The sequence below is a fragment of the Mesoplodon mirus genome, assembly GCF_964341445.2.
Source record: "Mesoplodon mirus genome assembly, chromosome: 14".
Classification (NCBI taxonomy): Eukaryota; Metazoa; Chordata; class Mammalia; order Artiodactyla; family Ziphiidae; genus Mesoplodon; species Mesoplodon mirus.
Window position 1 is genome coordinate 25666529 of NC_138990.1, and position 17426 is coordinate 25683954.

The 17426-nt window shown below is 51.8% G+C and overlaps 1 protein-coding gene across 7 annotated transcripts in view; it reads right to left on the bottom strand.

Annotated features, from left to right (window-relative positions):
• Nucleotides 1-4960: 4960 nt before the first annotated feature.
• Nucleotides 4961-17426, bottom strand: part of MYT1L (myelin transcription factor 1 like) — a gene marked incomplete at both ends in the record, with an annotated part of 138470 nt that continues 126004 nt past the window's right edge. For 5 of the 7 annotated variants that reach the window (XM_082642425.1, XM_082642422.1, XM_082642424.1 and 2 more), the window contains 4 exons: nt 4961-5101; nt 5416-5559; nt 8551-8654; nt 16408-16499. In XM_082642425.1, coding sequence (XP_082498551.1) covers nt 4961-5101; nt 5416-5559; nt 8551-8654; nt 16408-16499 — 481 coding nt within the window. Of the gene's footprint in view, nt 5102-5403; nt 5560-8544; nt 8655-16407; nt 16500-17426 lie in introns of those variants that run through there. The other 2 variants (XM_082642419.1, XM_082642423.1) reach the window with 2 other exon arrangements.

Genomic DNA, 17426 nt, shown 5'->3' on the forward strand with positions numbered 1-17426 from the left:
TATTTTATGGCAAGACAAGAAAAATTTAAACCTAAAAAGTGTTCTCTACCTTTTGGCCACCTCTCTCCCCTGACTGTGCATTGTGTATCTGCATTAGGCGTCGACCAGACCTCCCCATCGGGAGCAATACCTGCTCAACCATAAAAAGCAGCATTCTCGCAGCATCACCTAGAGAATTCCTTAAAGATAGCAGTTTTTCTTGATTTTATAAGGGCTCACATGACCCTCCACGAAGATGATGCTTAGATCTGATTATGTCGATTACACCTCAAGAAAACTGGGGAAAAAAGAACCCTATAAAGAAGGAAATGAACAAGGCTCATAATCTGATCACACGGAGAGAATCTGTATGATGGTTTTTGTGAATAAACTTCTAGATCTAAGGCTGTGTAAATGCAAAAGAAAAAAGACAGTGAATAAAGTTTGTTTTTCTTGATGTATATTTTAAATTGCTTAAGGCCCAAGGCTCTCCTGCTTTGCTCTGCATTGCTGAGGAGTCCACACGGACTGGAGCTCAGGCTGTGGAGGGAGAGCTCTACTCATGGGAGCCCTGAGCGCACCCAGGTCTCCCGCAGCAGAAATGGCCCCAGATGAACGGTGCAGGGACTTAGGCCTTCGGGGAGCTGAGATGCTCTGGCCGTCAGTAAGGGCTTCTCCTGCTCCTGGAGAGGCTATCTCCCGAGGAAGAGGGGCATCACTTTCCTTCCTGGTGATGGGGCTTCCGGGAGGAGACCGAGGACAGAACTGGACAGACGCCCCTTCCGCAGGCTTGGGGGCGGGCTGGGCCACGAGAACTGTGGGTCTCTCAGTCACTAACACAGGTCGACTTGGCCCAGCCTCCTGCCACTCAGCTGCTCCTTAGCGTGTTTTCTGTACTGTTCACTTGCTTTATCACAAGCATCTTATTAACGAGTCTTTATAACCAGCGTTTCTAGGAACACCATAGCGTTCCGTAAGGTGCATTTGTCATCAGCTGCTCAAGCCTTCCTCTGAAATAGGACTTCGGGGTTGTTTTCACTTATTTCAATGCTTTTACAGTTGCTTTGGTGTTTTTAGGGGGACTTCTGGAATTACTGGGTCAAAAATTTGAATTTTATAAGATCTTTGGTATTATTGTTAAACTGCTTTCCAAGATGTTTATACCAACTCTCAGGCAAGGCCAAAACGGCTTTCGACAATCAGGTTGAAAGATTTCAGTCACTGCCAGCAGCTCCTTGACTCACCACCATCTGCTTTAACTGCATTTGATCCTGAAGGCGGGGCTTTTCACAGAGGTGCGCCCCAAGGTATGGAGAGACAGAGGTGGCAGGGTCCTAAAAGCATCCCTCCGCTCTCCCCCTCCGTCAGCCCGGATGCAGCTGACCAAGCTGTTAGGTATAAAATACCAGCAACACTCGCTAGGAAGAGGGGCTCAGATGGCCTTGAACCAGCAGAAGACGCCACTGGGACTCTGTTGTGGAGTTAACAGAGTATGGCGGGGCTCTAGAGGACTGTGTCTAGCACAGGTGAGTGTTTCTAGAATTTTAGGGGTTACTTTTACTAACGAAGGTGATGGGCAGCTGGGTAACTCATCGTTTTTGGATCACATTTGGGGGGTAATTCAAGGGCTGTGGGCGATCCTTGCTGATAGCGTGGAAGGAACGGTGGTGATGATGCTCCCAGGGGACCAATCACAGGGCGAGTGGCCCCAGGAACCCGAGGTGGGAGGGGCTGGGAAAGACGCAGCGTCTTCCTTGGAACTGAACCATCAGACAAAGCTGACCAGCTGGACACCTCTCAAACCTCTGTGTCCTGCAGACCCGGGAAGGCAGGGGAGTGAAGGGACCAGGGGTGGGAACGTGGTAACTGGAAGCAGCCTGTGAGCCCTCGTGACACCAGATCTGTAAAAATCCGTACAGGACGTTCTTGGCTCAAGCAGGAACTTTGGGACGTGGATGTGTGTTACGCAATGACGATGTCATATCTAGGGGGATAACTGTAGCAGTGAGGATGTCCCTGTTCTGGGGAGACGCCTGCGTGTGACATGACCTTGGGGGAGAGAGCGGGGTGACGGCAGATGTGGCAGAGCGGCTTCCAGACAAGCTCCGTGCAGGCACCCCCTGAACTGCTTGCATGTGCTCTCAGGGGCCTCGGAGTAGAGAACTAAACCTCCAAAAACGTTACAATAAAAGCATCCGGCACTGGGGAGAAACGTTCCCGGGGGTCCCGCTGGGGGCCCCGGACACCAAGCACTTCCAGACTCCAGTGAAGATGCACAGCCGGTTAGAGACCCATCGTGCTACAAATGTGGTAACACCTTTTTTATTTAGAGTAAGATGTGTTAACATCCAGCATGACAAAATTTGTACAAAGTTCACAATTTAAAAATGAATATCACCGCAACTTGTGATTCCACACATTTATAGCAAAATTAAAGTGTCAACAAACCCATGCCGTGTAGTACAAAAATAAATCAAACTTCAGTTCCACAGAGAGCACGATAAATATTTATACAAAATTCTGTCTTAATAAATGATTACTTAAATTAACTTAGAAATGAATATGAACAATAAGTTATAATAAATAAACTCTGATGACTCACAATAATTCCATATGAAAGGTCAGCATTCTAATATGTGACACTTTTGTGATCCTTATATAATAGTCACAGATAACTTTTGATTTGATATTATGTACCAACGTTAGATGAGCAGCAGATTTGTGCTTAAAACCCCTTTCCATTGTACATAGGTGAGAACAATTAGAATCCCAAACTGATACTACCTATTACTCTACCAAAAGCATCACTATATTGGCCAAGAAGCTGCAGACACGACGGGGCGGGGAGATGCATGTGCCGATATGAACAACGGGGGCCCCCCCGCAAGGAGGCCGGGGCCCTGGATGGGACATATGGCCGCAGGTGACGCGGAGCACCTGGCTTCAGTTCTCAAAAAGGCAATTCTGAGCAGGGCAGCTACAACTAATCACACGACAGAAAGCGGGCTCTCCAGAGAGGGGCTGCAGAGCCCAAGTCATGACGTAGTCTTCTCCCAGCTGATTATGAAAGTCCTCCTGGAAAACTGTAAGCGTTTGTACAGTGAGCAGTCTAAAGTGCCGCTGGGATGTACATAGATTTATACATATATATATATACCGAGGTTGAGTATTGTATCAGAGTATTTGCTGTGAGGTCCCTGTAATCTCCCTTAGCATCATCGGGTCAGCCGGGAGGCCTCCTCAGATTCCTCCAGGGTCAGTGTCACGAGGCTACTGACACGGGAATTGCACACCTCCGTACGGATATATAGGACAAGGTAAGTGCAAATAGTCGACTGGCACGTGTGGGGACAATGACCCTGTAAGTCCTGTTCTGCTAAAAATATTTTTTTTTATTTTTACAAAACCCATCTTTTTTTTTTCATAACAAAATTTTAAGTACTTTTGTACTTCCTGCATAACATCAAGACATGGAAGGAAGAATGCTATTACATGTAAATCAAGTCAACGGCAATCGGAAAACACGACACACGTCGTCCCAGGGACGAGCGAGCAGGGGAGAGTGCAGCCGTGGAAAGTGGTCTTATGCATCACGTAGTGCAGTCGTCGGGTAAAACAATCAATCTCCAGGGTGCAAATGAGTCTAAGATGATCTAGTGTAAAGCAAAAAAGTGCTGAAGTATATTTAGTTACTCTCAACATCTGATTGCATTCATTCTTAGAGAAGGTCATGACAGATCAAACAAGGCTACGCAAACGTTCTATGGTCAACTGGTCTCCAGCGGACGGGACGGGACAGTGGAGCACACGCGTCCTGACTCTGAATACGACCCGGGCTTATTCAAAGTAAGCGTGGGGTGAGGGCACTTCTCGGAGCTGCTGGCCCACGCAGGCCAGCAGACAGATCAGCCCAGTCACTCGAGGACTCACAAATCATGTGCCTTCATCCCCCATACGTGAAATCATAACAGCAAACAACAACGGTAAGAATAATTCTTTTAAGGTGGAAGGGGAAATAAATAGTCTTAAATGATCTTTGAGCGTAAATGAAAACACACAGATTCTGTTAGACAGTTCAGAGGGGCACGGAACTCTTGGGGAGGTAAAAGAAGTTTGTTCCAAAGGGTACTGAGAATGGAAGAGGAAGTCTTCGGGTCATCCACCTCTAACAGGCCCCTGTCTTAACTGAAGGTCCCATAGTCACACCATGTAAGTAATGCTCAGGAGTTAGTTTAAAAAGTGCTGTTTAAGCTGCTTTGAATCTTCTGCCAAGTTTCCATGGCTTGATGCTGTCTTACAATAAATTACTTATCTCATTTCTTACAGTTAATCCATATGCCATTTCCTTGGAATGCAAAAAACCTCATTTATTGCCCCACCATACACCATCCTCCTAAAACAAACAAACAAAAAAATCACATAATATTTCCAAGCATTGTTCAAAAATAAAGCATTTGTTTTTTGCAACCAATTCTTGCTATGAAACAATATGCACACGAAATGTTTTTCTTAAATTCCGTAAAATCCTCCAACATGAGGCAAAATGATAACATCTAAAAAGTGGCTGCGGGACCACCAAATGATCATTCAAAGCTGTTTTTGTTTTTTGTCCATTTCAGTCCAAAATACTAAAACATTTAATCACTAAAGCATTAAAAAGAATTTACACTCTATTTATTTTGATCGGCTTACCTCTTCAGAAATATATATACCCTCAAATGTGCATACATTAGCAGCTATAAACATTACATGGCATATCACACTATGTCAGCTTATATGAAAACGTACAAAAATGTGAATGTATTCCAAAACTATTCTGCAGGTACTATCTTTAAAGCAAGACATAAAATCATTATGAAGTCTTGTAAGCATAACACTGTTTCAAACAGAAATAAATATATAACACTTTCTGGTAAATTACAGCAGCAAAAAACAAGAGGCATCCTTTTTTTAAGCAAGATTCCATCACTACAGCAGCTGTTCAGACCTGAATTCCTCTCACAGCCTGCTTTATATTTTCCAGTAGAGCTTTATTTTCTGGGCTCTGATAACGATCTTGATTTGTATACATGTCCGTCAAAGTAGTCACGTATGCATCAAAATTTTGTTCATTGATTGGATCCTACGAGATATTAAATAGTAGTTCATATGCAACTTTTAGTTTCTTAATAGGATATTCACATCAGCATAAAATAGTATCATAGCATAACGCCACTGTCCTTAGTTAAAAGGCCTTTTCAGAGAGACTTAATCTTAGGGGATTTACTGGTTCAGCCCCGCCAGAGTCTCTAGCAATTAACGTTATGGTTTGGGGGAGGTAACCGCAAATATCCAAAGTTCGAAGAACGGTGAAAATAGGAAAGAAAAAGGCATCTACTCTGGGATGCGCACCGCAGGAGGCCTCCGGTGGCCTGCTTTGGGCGGTCAGTCACTTACCATGTGCGGGAGCTGGATGTTGGCGAGGCTGTGGATCAGGGACTGGCTCAGGTTGGCGAGCTCGTGGAGGAGGGACTCGTTCTGCTGCTCAATCACTTTGTTCTCCTCCTCGATGGTCTTCAGGCTGCTCTCCATGGTGGTGATCTGAAACGCACAGACGCGTGGGACATGTAACACAAGCCGGCCTGGGGAGCACGCGCCCGCTCCCACGGGGAGAGGCCCCAGCTCCCGAGGCAGAGGGAGAACCTCTCTGCTTAAATCAAGAGGCTCCCACGTGAATGACAGGTCATTTTCAGGGTCATCGTCTTGTGTGCATTGAGTCATCACACTTGAGCACGTGGCAACTGGACTCTAAGGGCTTGTCTTTCTGAAAAGGGATTCATGCATTAGGGTAGGCTAGGTTCCTGGGCTGTGTCGATGTTCACTCAATTTTTTAGAAAGTTCTGCTTGTCATTGTGCATACAGGATCACATGACGACCATGTCCTTGTCCCACCCTGGCCTTTCCGCTGGAGTGATGGGATTATTTATTTGGATTAGTATCTTATGCAGTGCGGCGGCTCATACGCCTTCTTTTTAGCCTGAACTTAATTCTGCACAGATAAGTCTTGAAATATTGATTTATTTGTGAGGCACGTCACTGCCCTCCCCTTAGGGTCGAGGCAGGTGTCTCTACCGGCAGGTATGACACCTCTGCATCCCTCTGTCAGATAAAGGTCGACCGTGGCTTCCTGGGCAGCTCTTCCTTCCTCTAATACTCCAGAGAGAATTTAACAGTTGCCGTGGTGCCTTCTGGCCTCCACCTGCCACCAGACAACCAGCACTTACTACGCGGCCCTGCAGGAGAGCTGCCCCCATCTGCATGGGTTGCAGGGACACAGTCGTGGAAGCGAATAGGCAGCTTGGATGCTGTAGTCAAGGCTGGTTACACGGGTGCAGGGGCTCCTGGCAACCACAGAGTGTGTGCCAGGCTCTGTGGGTCCCCTGCACCTGTGTAGCTTGGCAGTCGCAGACCAGCATCATAGGGGATGCACAGAAATAAGACAGAATTGCCAGACGTGCACCAAGCTCACAGCCTTAGCGCCTTCACACTGTAACCACTGGCTGCCCCGAATCACCTGAATCTCTGCTTCATAAACTCTAAACTCTGATGTCTCAGGTAGGGTTTCCCTGCTCATAGCCAGGGGGAGGGCTGGGCACGCAGCTGGTTCTGTGCCCCGGGCCTTGGCTCACGGCCCTCCGCCCCGGGGATGGGGAGCTTCCCCCCCTCCCTGCCGTTGGCAGCATGTCCTCCAACTAAGTGTTTGAGGGGCATCTCGTTTCCGGCAGTGCAGGGAGGAGGCCACTAGGATGGCGTGTGCGTGTTTATACGAAATCTAGACCTGGCTCAGGATAAAGATACGATTTATAAGAGACAAACATAGAGCTTAGCAATCACTGATTTGATGATATGAAAAAAATATATAATTCTTCATACTGTTCTGAGCATTTTGTTTTATTTTTTATTGTTTTGGCCATGCTGTGCGCCTTGTGGGATCTTAGTTCCCCAGCCAGGGATCGAACCCCTGCCCCCTGCAGTGGAAGTGCAGAGTCCTAACTACTGGGCCACTAGGGAAGTCCCCAGTTCTGAGCATTTTCGATGGAGAGACCGTGAACTCTGTCCAGGCTCTGGACCTGGGACCCTGCGAGGACCCTGGTCTCCCTCAGTTTCTACAGTTGTAAAATGAGAGAGGTGTGGGTCAGACTGACCATTCAGTGCCTTTGAAGCAGCAGAATCAGAATCTATTTTTACACTGAAGGCTCACTGGAGCCCTCAGGTAACACAGGTAAGAGTGGGGCTCTGACCGCTGGGGCCTGGGCTCCGGGGCTCTCAGGCGCGGTGACCGTCGCTCCCTAACTATCCCAGCGGCCGTGCTACAGGGCTTCTGGGGGCCATGCACGTGCCCTGTGTGGCCGGCGTGTGCGGCCTGGAGAGCTCTGTCTTCACCTCCAGTCACTGGACAAAACGCAGCAGCACGGTCCTCTCCCTCCCGGTATCGCTGACCTGGCTGGAGGTGAGGGGTACCAGAAAGCCCAGCGGCAGGGCCTCCACCCCTCCCGCTGTGGTTTTGGATTAAAGGTAAGGAAAACCCTTGCCTGTCTCAGGCACGCCTTGGGCTGCAGCACGGCCGGAGGTGGGGCTATGGTCAGCAGGTGGGCTGGTGTCCAAACAAGTGGACAGACGGCCAGGCAGAGAACCTCAGCCTCACATTCACCCGAGGGCACGAAAGGGTAGCCCTGGAGTCCCTGTGGTGACCCTGGTGGGGGCATAGCTGGAGGGCTCCCCTACCTGGAGAGGCTGTGCCCGCGGGGATGGGGACCAGCAGGGACCTGTCCCTGCCCCCTAAGCCCATGGGCAAGAATCCCAGTAAGGCTGTGATGCCCCAAGGGGATGGCTGGGGAGGGACAGGTCCAGGCCACAGAGGGCGTGGGTTCGAACAGGACAGGAATCCCTGGCCTCGCCTGTGAGTGGCTGCAGTGCTTCCCCATTCCCAGAGCCTCCGGAGCCGGGGCGGGGAAGGCCTGTGGAGAGCCAAACTGGGTGCACTGGGCCCACGGCTCTGCGGCCCTGGCTGAGCCGCTCCAGATCTCAGGTGCAGCGGGAGTTGTGGACACTTACCATGTGGACCGCTGTGGGCACCTGGGCTATAGGACCAAAGCCCCTAGGATGGGGCACCTAGTAGGTGCTCAATAAAGGCTCCACCCCTCCCCTCCCAGCAGGCTCGTGAGGCCACGGATAGCAGCGGCCCCCGGGAACCCAAGGAACAAGCTCCCTGTTCCTGTTTACCGAGTGATAACCTTAGGGCCTTTGCATCCTGGGGGGAACGAGCTCACCCGCTGCAGGAACAGCACTCCTTGGGACCGTCTACCATAACCACGTGTCATTAAAAATACCAACACAAGAGGGAAAACTAGTCGGCCGGCGGCCCCTCTGTCACAGCAAGTTTTGCCACTGAAATGATCTCAGCAGAAGACTGAGAAAACAGGTGAATAAGTAAAGGGAAAACTGGGCAAAGAAACAGGCAATGGCGGCGTCCCTCGTCTCCTCGGCATCAGCGCAGGCGACGGCTCGATTGAGGGCCTCAGAAACTGTTACCTGAGTTCTGAGCTTGATCATGTCGGCTTCCATCTGGGAGTTGGATTCGTTCAGCTCCTTGATTTCCTCATCCAGCTGCTTGATCTCCTCATCATTCTCTATGCCTGTAAGGGTGGAGGGGAGAGGGTTAGAGACACGGCGCCTGGAAACACTACAGGTGGAACCTGGAGGTGTCGTTCTTTCTAGATTTGGAGCCGAATTTGCTGGGAGAGTGTACTGTTGAATTAAACAATACAGTCACAGTTTGTGTGTCTTCTATCCCACTGCCATCCTCCTTACAATTAAGATGCCTAAAAACAGAAAAAATCAACTGGGGGGACACAGACCCCCCAAACTGAAAGGCTCCATCTCCCTGGGACGATTAACCAGAGCCTCAGGGTGTGACCCTCCGACTCCAGCCGAAACCATCTTTGTCCTGAACGTGGATTTACCCGGTGCAGCCCATGAATTGTCTCCTCTGTTTATTCTCTGTCTCTCTCCCTCGCTCTTTCTCCCCCATCACTCTGGGAAGGAGCCTGCTGACATATCTGAAAATGAGGCCAACAGGGTCCCTGCCCTCCCCAAGCCTAGATTTTGGGTAGGAAAACTGATAACAGACTGGTAACCAAAAACCCGACTCGGTGGGTGCTGAGGTAGCCATCCCCTGTGGGAGGATGAGGCGGCAGTGACAGACTTCAGGTGGGTGGTCACAGAGGCTCTCTGAATATTGACAGCTAACTAATAAACACGTCCCCCATCTGAATGGCCAGGGTGTGAAGCTTGGCTGGGCCGCGTCCTGGGGGAGAGGGGCTGTGCAGCTGCCAGCTGGGGCCCTGGCTGGGCTGCAGGGGCGATTGTTAGGGTTTACAAGGGGCGTTTTCGAGGCCAGTTCGCTTGGCTGACTGCTGGCAACCTGGCCTCGCCAGTGTCAGAAAGATCCCGATCCTCCTTGTGTTTGACACCGGTATCCCACGGTTGAGCATCCTTAGGGCAAGAGCAGAAACCCGGCAAGTGCAGGTACGGGACGACCACACCTGTCACTCGCACGGCACCTGGGGGAGCTTGGGGGGCCGCTGTCCAGCTCTGTAGAGAGAGGGGTCCAGTCCGCCTGGGACGGAAGGCCCCAGACAACCTGGAATGCTGCAGACCCTCCAAGGAGGGTTCCTCCCCTCCCAGGAGTCGAGAAGACAAAGCAAAGAGAGACTGGGGGTCTGAGTCTTAGCTGCTGTTTTTAGTGAAATGGAAAAAAAAAAAAAAAAAAAAAAGATTCGCAAGAGTAAAGCATCTTCCTGCAAAGAATCACATTTCTTCCACGGCATTATGTTTCCTCATAAAAGCAGTCAGGAGGAACGTGCCATTGTGTTCGATTTAATTTCCCCTTTAATAATCCTTCCTTCTGAATCGTTTCTCCCCATGGATCTGTCTTAGGTGGGAAGCGAGGCTCACGGATGAGCTGGTCTTGAGCACCTGCCCGAGTCTTCCCTCCTCCCCCTGCTGTGCTCCCACCGTCACCCAGGGGGACCGGGGGGGGGGACCTTAACCAGAGTCATGGCTCTCTCGTCCATGACCCCTGATCAGCCTCTTAGGTCCTCAAGGTGCTTCCCTGCCAGAGTCTTACAGGGTCCAGAACATCAACAACAAAGTCTTCCTTTTTATCAAATGCACCCCGAAGCCAGGTCAAGGATATAATAAAAAATACTGCCAGGAGTGAAACGAGGTTCACCCTTTCTCAGGTGTAGGCTGCTATTCCCCTACTTTTTATATGTGACCAGGTCTTCATGGCAATCTCTCACAATCAGGGGATAGGATTGACTGAGTTAGGGTATATAAAATCCTGGCACGCGGGAGGGTCTCCATCAAGGCTGTACACGGGAGGCCTCCATCAAGGCTGTGGCCAACGCAATTATTCTTCCGTAGTTGAAGTTCAGGTACAGCTCACGATAAGAACGCATAAAAATAATTAAGATAAGTGCATAAAAACCCTGACTTGTAAGACAACTAAATCATGAGTCAGTTTATCTTTTAACGAGGATTCGCCACACATTCCTCTAAATTGTCAGTCTTCCAACCGCACAGAGAACATCTCTTGTGTTAACTGAATCCTTGGGCTGTGAGGGTCGTCAGGTTTTCCAAGTGAATTTCTGTTAAGATTTCTGGACAAGCTCTTCATGTCATATTTCTTCAGCTTTTTAGATTTGAACAATTTAAAACTTTCTCTTTTTCCGGGTGTGTTTTGCAGTTTCTGTTGAAGACCAGCCTTGTGAAGAGAGGGTTATCACATTTTTCTAAGAAGCACAGAAGTTCTTCCTCTGTTCTCGGGCCCTGAGGTGCAGCTACCTTTTAAGATTTCCCGATCTTTGTTTGGATTCAGGCTCTTTTTGAAGCCACTGTTACAGGTTCTAATGTTCTGCCATGCGGGCGCTTGCTGAGAGAGGGGGCACATATCCACAAGGCCCCTTAGGCAATGGCTCTGATCCTCTCTGTGGTGTAAGAATACATTGTGCAAAGGAAACGCATCGGTTAATATAGGAGCAGTCTTCTCTCACATATTAAATAAAATGTCTAATTCTTACTTGCATATGACACTGAAAGTGTCAAAGAGCAGACCTGACTGCGTGTCACGAAGGTAACTCCTGCCAGAGTCTGTATGTGAGGCTGGGGTAGCTCTTCCTGGGGAACTACCCCCTGTGCATCCCCAGAGCTATTTGATCAAGAGATTTGATTTTGGATAATCATGATAAGAAGGGTGAAAAATGTGCTCCGCAACTGCCTGATTCCAACACCGAGATTTCATGTTTCCCTTGAGAAGTGAGTGGAATTGGAAGCAAAACAATCCATTTCAGGGTTGGCGGTTTGAAGATCACTACCCTATTATAAAACCCAGAGAATGGTGGGAAAGAATAGCACGCCTCTAATTTCCAATTAAATCACCTTAATTTGCTTGTCAGGAGCACTCCATCAGCGGTACCTAATATACAGTGAAGCATATAAAATCCACCGTCATGTCAGCATCTTTGTCTTGAGGCTAGATTCCAGCAAATGGAAACTTAGAAGAATTTTGATAAAATTATGAGACAAGAATGCGGTCTTTCTGGAATATAGGTGAAATCTTGGGAGCCCATTTCACTGGTTTGAATTTTCATGAAAGAGTTTCCAACAATTATTATGTTCTGTTTAACTTTTGTGGAAAACCAACGTCTAAGCAGGGGACAGAGATCACGGTACTGGGAGATTTCCTGAAGTCTGGCGGCATTGCTTTTCTTTTCATTTTTTTTTTTTTAACATCTTTACTGGATTATAATTGCTTTACAATGTTGTGTTAGTTTCTGCTGTACAACAAAGGGAATCAGCTATATGTACACATATATCCCCACATCTCCTCCCTCTTGCGTCTCCCTCCCACCCTCCCTACCCCACCCCTCTAGGTGGTCACAGAGCATGGAGCTGGTGGCATTTCTGAACTGCCTTGATGGGAGGTTTTAGAAGTCTGAGGTTTAGCGCTGGGTTTGGAAACATGACAGACCTGGAATCTGAATCCATATCTTGCTACTTAAGAGCCCTGTGATGAGTACTTTCCTTAATTCCTAGAAACCTCAAATACCTCCATCTAAAAAGGTCCCTATCTGTCACAGTGGCTGTAAGAAATAAGCTAACTATATAAGATACCTGACCTATAGCGAGACTCGCCAAACAGGGGCCAAAGAAAAATGTTAAATGCTGTGTTGTCTGAGCAGCCCGACAGCACCGGGGTGTCTGCAGGCTCATCTCTGCTCCGACCGGAAAGTAGCACAAACTGGTTCTGTCCTGCTGACCCAGTCCATGTGAGTCGACAAACAGTTAAAAGAAAAGAAAAAATACTGTATGTGGTCTAGTGCAGTGGGCTTCGATACTTGTTGAATTAAAGAATTTAAGAAAAGACACACCTCTCCCTCACAAGTCCTGAAGTTGTCATCTGATGGTTTTTACTGTGACTTTAGTTGACAAAAATGTATATATTTCTAGAAAATTGTATGTTGCAGAGTGCTTTCAGTCTATTTTCATCAAAGCCTTGGACTGAGTGTTTAATTTATGAAAAAAAATCTACTGTGTAAACTAAGTGGCCAATCAGGCTTCATTATCAAAACGATCTGCAGATCAGATCAACCTTCCAACAGAGGTCACCATAAATCCAACAAAAGCACTAGCCAGGGCCTTTCCATCTCTAAATTTTATCCTAGGAGATGGACGGGTGGATGGATGGATGAAGATGTGAGTTTGGGCCTGGATGAACTAAGGAGCACAGGCTGTAGCACTATTTCCTCCTGAAGCTCTTGGACCTGCCCTCCTGCCCTCTTGGGAGACCCCTCAGGAGCCCAGCATTCGCAAGTGGTTCCTTGTTAAATGCCTGCACGTGTGTGAGTCCAGGACTCGGGAGCAGCCTTTCTTCCGTGACGGTGGGGAAGCTGGGGAAGAGCTGGCAGATGACAGATGGATTCTCAGACTGTCGGATTCTAGTGAGTCAGGTGGAATTCGAGGGTCTGGAATTAAAGCCATCCCTGTGGACGTGCCCCCAGGTCACCCTTGAGAGCCCCAGGGCACAAGTGCCTGGCTGTGAAGCCCACTTCTGCAGAGGAGAGAGCGCCAGGTATGCTCATTGGTCCCTCTGCGCCACTGGGGTACGGCGGGGCCCTGGCTGCGGGTGTGCCCTCACAGGTCGCCTGGCACTGCTTTCACCTCTTCACCGCTTTGAGTTTCCTCTTCCTTCTTGGTAAAGGGGAGCGTCAGTACCCACTCTTGGGGCTGCTGGGAATGAATATAAATGAATAAGTGCATGAAATTCCCAGACAGAGCTGCAGGCAGGGGAGGGGGCCTTCCCTCAGGTCACCATCCCAGACAGTAGATGAGAAAGGCAGAAAAACGTTATTTCTTTTCCTTCTCTCCTGAAGGCTTGGCCAAAAACGAAAAACAAAAAACAAAACCCCAAAGCCGCCTGCAGCCCAACTCCGGGCAGAGACGCTCACAGGCCTGGAGTGACCGTGTGCAGAGGGTCCCGGAGGAGACCCCTGGTAACTGCGCAGAGCCCCGGCTGCTCGGAGAGCCGAGAGCTGACCGACACTGTGAGATCATTCAGGGGAGACACAGAAGAGTGAGCGTCTTTGCGGGGAAGAGATGGGAACAGACTCTTCTCCAAAGTTCAGAAAGAAGAAAGAACCTTGGATTTTAGAGCCGGAAGGAAACCTCAGAGACTTTTAGATGCACTCCTTTCTCTTCAGATAGACACTCGGGAGAAAAAGCCGGATCCCAGGACAGGAGCGGCCCGGCCCGAGTCAGCCCTAGGGCTTCAGGTGGTCCCTTGGCCGCGGTGCTCAGTCACCGTTAAGAGGACACATTGCACATGGAGGGTGAGTGACCTCGGGTAAGGTCTGCACTCAGGATGTTCAAGAGATGAGAGGGTGAGGGATGGTCTCTCCCTCACACAGGGTGAGGGCCACGCCTTTGGCCGTGAAGGTTGGGCACAGCTGCAGGCGGCAGTGACCACTGAGCTCCCGTCCCCCAAAGAGCAGAAGTGAAGTTCCCACAGTCCTGCCCTTTGGTCAGACACACACAGGGATGAGGCCATTTATCCACGGGATGACTTGTGCTCTGGGTTTACTAAGAAGTGCCCTGATCTTGGCAGAAAAGGTGTCCCGACAGGTGAGAAGCGAGGGGACCGCCAGCCCTGGGCTCCAGCATGGACTGGGCTTGGGAAGGCCTGGGTTTGACCCTCTTCTGCTGCTTCATCTCCAGGTGACCTGGGCTTCCCAGGGTCCTCGTCTGTGGACCAGCAAGTGACAGAACCTACAGCAGGAAGAAACATTCCGAAGCCTAAAATCAGGAAGCTGAGCTCAGATGCAGAGAGGTGGGTGGATGGCGACTCCACGGGCGACCCCACTGACCAGGGTGGAGCCGGGAGCCGGGTGCCCAGCCTGGATGAAGGCTGGGGTTGCTTCCTCTCCCAGATGCCATGAGTCCTTTCTGGTTAACAGCTGTGACTGGCAGTTACAGAAGGAGGACTCTGAATGTCGGATGCCCCCATGAGAGATGCCAGCCCGGGGGACTCCCCGCTCTCCCCGGCCCTCCCGCCCGCTGGGAAGCCTCCTCCTCTGGGTGTGCAGACCTGCCCTCTCCACTTCTCTCCCTGCTGTGTCTGCACTGCCCTCCGTCTATCTGGAGTCATAAGCTGGCACAGACTCCCATCAGTTTGCAGAAGGAGTTTTGCTTTAGCCCTGGGGATGTTTTGCGGGTGAAATGTCACACTAAATATTTTGGAAAGAGCTCAGTGGATATTGTTTTCTCTCTGGCAATGCGCCCTGCCGCTCGATGGCTGAGTGAGAAGTGACATTGGTGACCCTGGCGTGTCGGGATGGGTTCCTCACGCTGGCGGGTGAGTCTGAGAACTTCCGTCTAACAGGTGCCCGCCCCCCATCTCCAGCCCCCGGGCTGCCTTGAGCGGAGGTGGGGCTCAGGGGACTTGAAACTCCAGGTGGAAGCGTCGTGGCCCTGACTGTCTTCCTGGTAAATGACGGGGGCCAGGATGACGCATGTCTCCTGCTGAACCCCTCGTGCTGTCCTCAGGACCGAGAATGAGTGTCCGGTGAGCCATGGAGGCTTCAGGACAGCGGCCGGGCCCCAGGTGTCTCCAGCCTTGTCTGCGTGGATCCTGGTTGCGGGTCAGCCCAGGAAGTGGAGGAGGAGGGGTCGGCCCCGTCTGCCACCCAGTCTGGGGCCCGAGCTACCTGTGGCGGGTCCAGGCCTCCAGCACGGGGGTGACCCGTGTTTCTCGGCACTTAGTTCCTCGGGGAGCACGGAGTTCGGGAGGCGCCTTGCCAGGCTTCAGCGCTTTCACCGCAGGTCCCGCTCTGACCGAACCCCGTCCCTCACAAAGTCCCCCGAGGGGCTGGGCGGGGGCGGCTCCCACAGGCCACCCTGCTGAGGGATTACGACTGCACTGGCCTCCGTAAGCGTGAGCTCTGTCCTCCCGATCGCTGCGAACACTGCACTAGTGACCGCCGGACCTCAGCCCCCAGGGACACACGCGGTCACGGCCCTGCGAGCCTCTGGTGGCAACACGGGCACCAGCGCATCAGCGTGTGTGTTTCTGTGAAAGACACGTCCCCACTTAACGTGCGTACTGATTCATTAACACTGGAGTCTCGGCCAGCAGCCTGTCGGACGCGGGTTTCCTCCCTAAGGCATGTCATGGCCTCCTTACGCCCAGGACACCAGACGGCACCCCTGTCCTGCTCTGGGGGCCTTTTCAACAGTGGCGTCTCCAATGGGAAAACACAAAAAGTCAACAAATGCAGCGCCCACAGACCGTGAAGGGGACCCTTATTTATGGCTGAGCCACGAGGAGAAGGCAGAGAGGCTGGGCATCGCGGGAAAGTGGCTGGAGATTCAGGCTCTCCTCCCCTCCCCGCGGCCCTGAAAGCACCGCGAGCGCTGGTCTGGGGTCACAAACTGACTGTAGCGTGGACCTGGGGCTCTGAGGCCGGGCTGGGACGGGCTCCGAGGCCCGAGCCCCCCGCATGCGCTCCGCCAGCATCTTTGCGCACCTCCTGCGGCGGGCCAGGGAGCGTCTGGAAGGAGGGCTGCGCAGACAGACGGACGCCAGCTCCCGCCCCAGAGTGAGGGCGAGGGAGACAGCCGTGGGCTGCGTGTGGCCCGAGGGCCCCTGACTCAGCGCCCGGCGCGGAGGGCCGTGGGGAGACCGCCTCCCCCGGGGTGGACCGGCTTTGCCCGGGAGGGAGTGACCGCTGCCCCCTCCCGAAGGGACGAGGCCGTGCTGGGGCTCCGCTGGGGCCGCGAGGACGGCCGGGCTGTGGCCGCGGCCCCGACGCGCTGGGCGCACGCGGTTACCGTTGCTGGCCCGCTGCCGGATGGTCAGCATCTGCTCTCCTGACAGCTTCGCCTTCTTCATGGCCGACGTGGCCCGCGGACATCCCGACAAGCTGGGGACGAGACGGGAGGTGGAGTTAGTCGCAGGTTCGGGGGGCCCCCGGGCCTGCAGGGAAAACTGCCGCGAGCTGCAGGTCCCCACGTCACCCGACTAGGCTGGTTGCCGGCAAAGGGCCACCTGCACATGGGAACCAGAGCGGAAGGTGGGCAGGGCCGGCTGTGCCCACAGGCAGGTGTCTGTGGATGGCGGACTTCTGGGCGGACACGCAGCACAGGGCCGCAGTGTGGCCTGGGGCAAGGTCTGACCGCTGGGGCTCGGGCGGGAGGGAGATGAGCCCTCTGAGGGCCCCTGGGACTTTTAGGGAGCACCCATCTCACTTTAACAAACTTCCTTATTGGGACTCCCCTGGCGGTCCAGTGGATAGGGCTCCTCCGTTCCACTGCAGGGGCTCGGGTGCGATCCCTGGTCGGGGAACTAAGATCCCACATGCCGTGCTGCGTGGCCAAAAGTAAATAAAAATATAAAAACTTCCTTATTGTGGAAAGTCGCAAACTCACAGAAGGGTTGGATTCAAAACTTAATGTCAAACGTGCGAAAGTAGAAAGGGCAGAGTGATGAGATACCACCCAGTCTCACATCCTGACTCACCAGGGCCCCTCCCCGTAGTTATTTGGGAGAAACCCCCAAACAGAGCCTCAGCCTCAGTGTCTCACCTGAGGGTCTGAAACGTGTGCCAACACCCTCACCTGTCGGGGTCCACACGCCCCATCTGCCTCCTAACCTCGTGAATGGTCGTCCACCCGGGTCCGCGTGTGCTCTGCGTCCTAAGCTGGGACCTGGTCTGAGCAGCGTCTCTGCAGGACGCCTCCCTCCCTCTTTCTTTCTTTCTGGGTCCATGTTGAGGACAGCGATCTGAGCACCTTCCACGGGGGCCAAGCCTGGGCCTCCGCACCCCTCGCCCCTCACCTGGCTACGACCT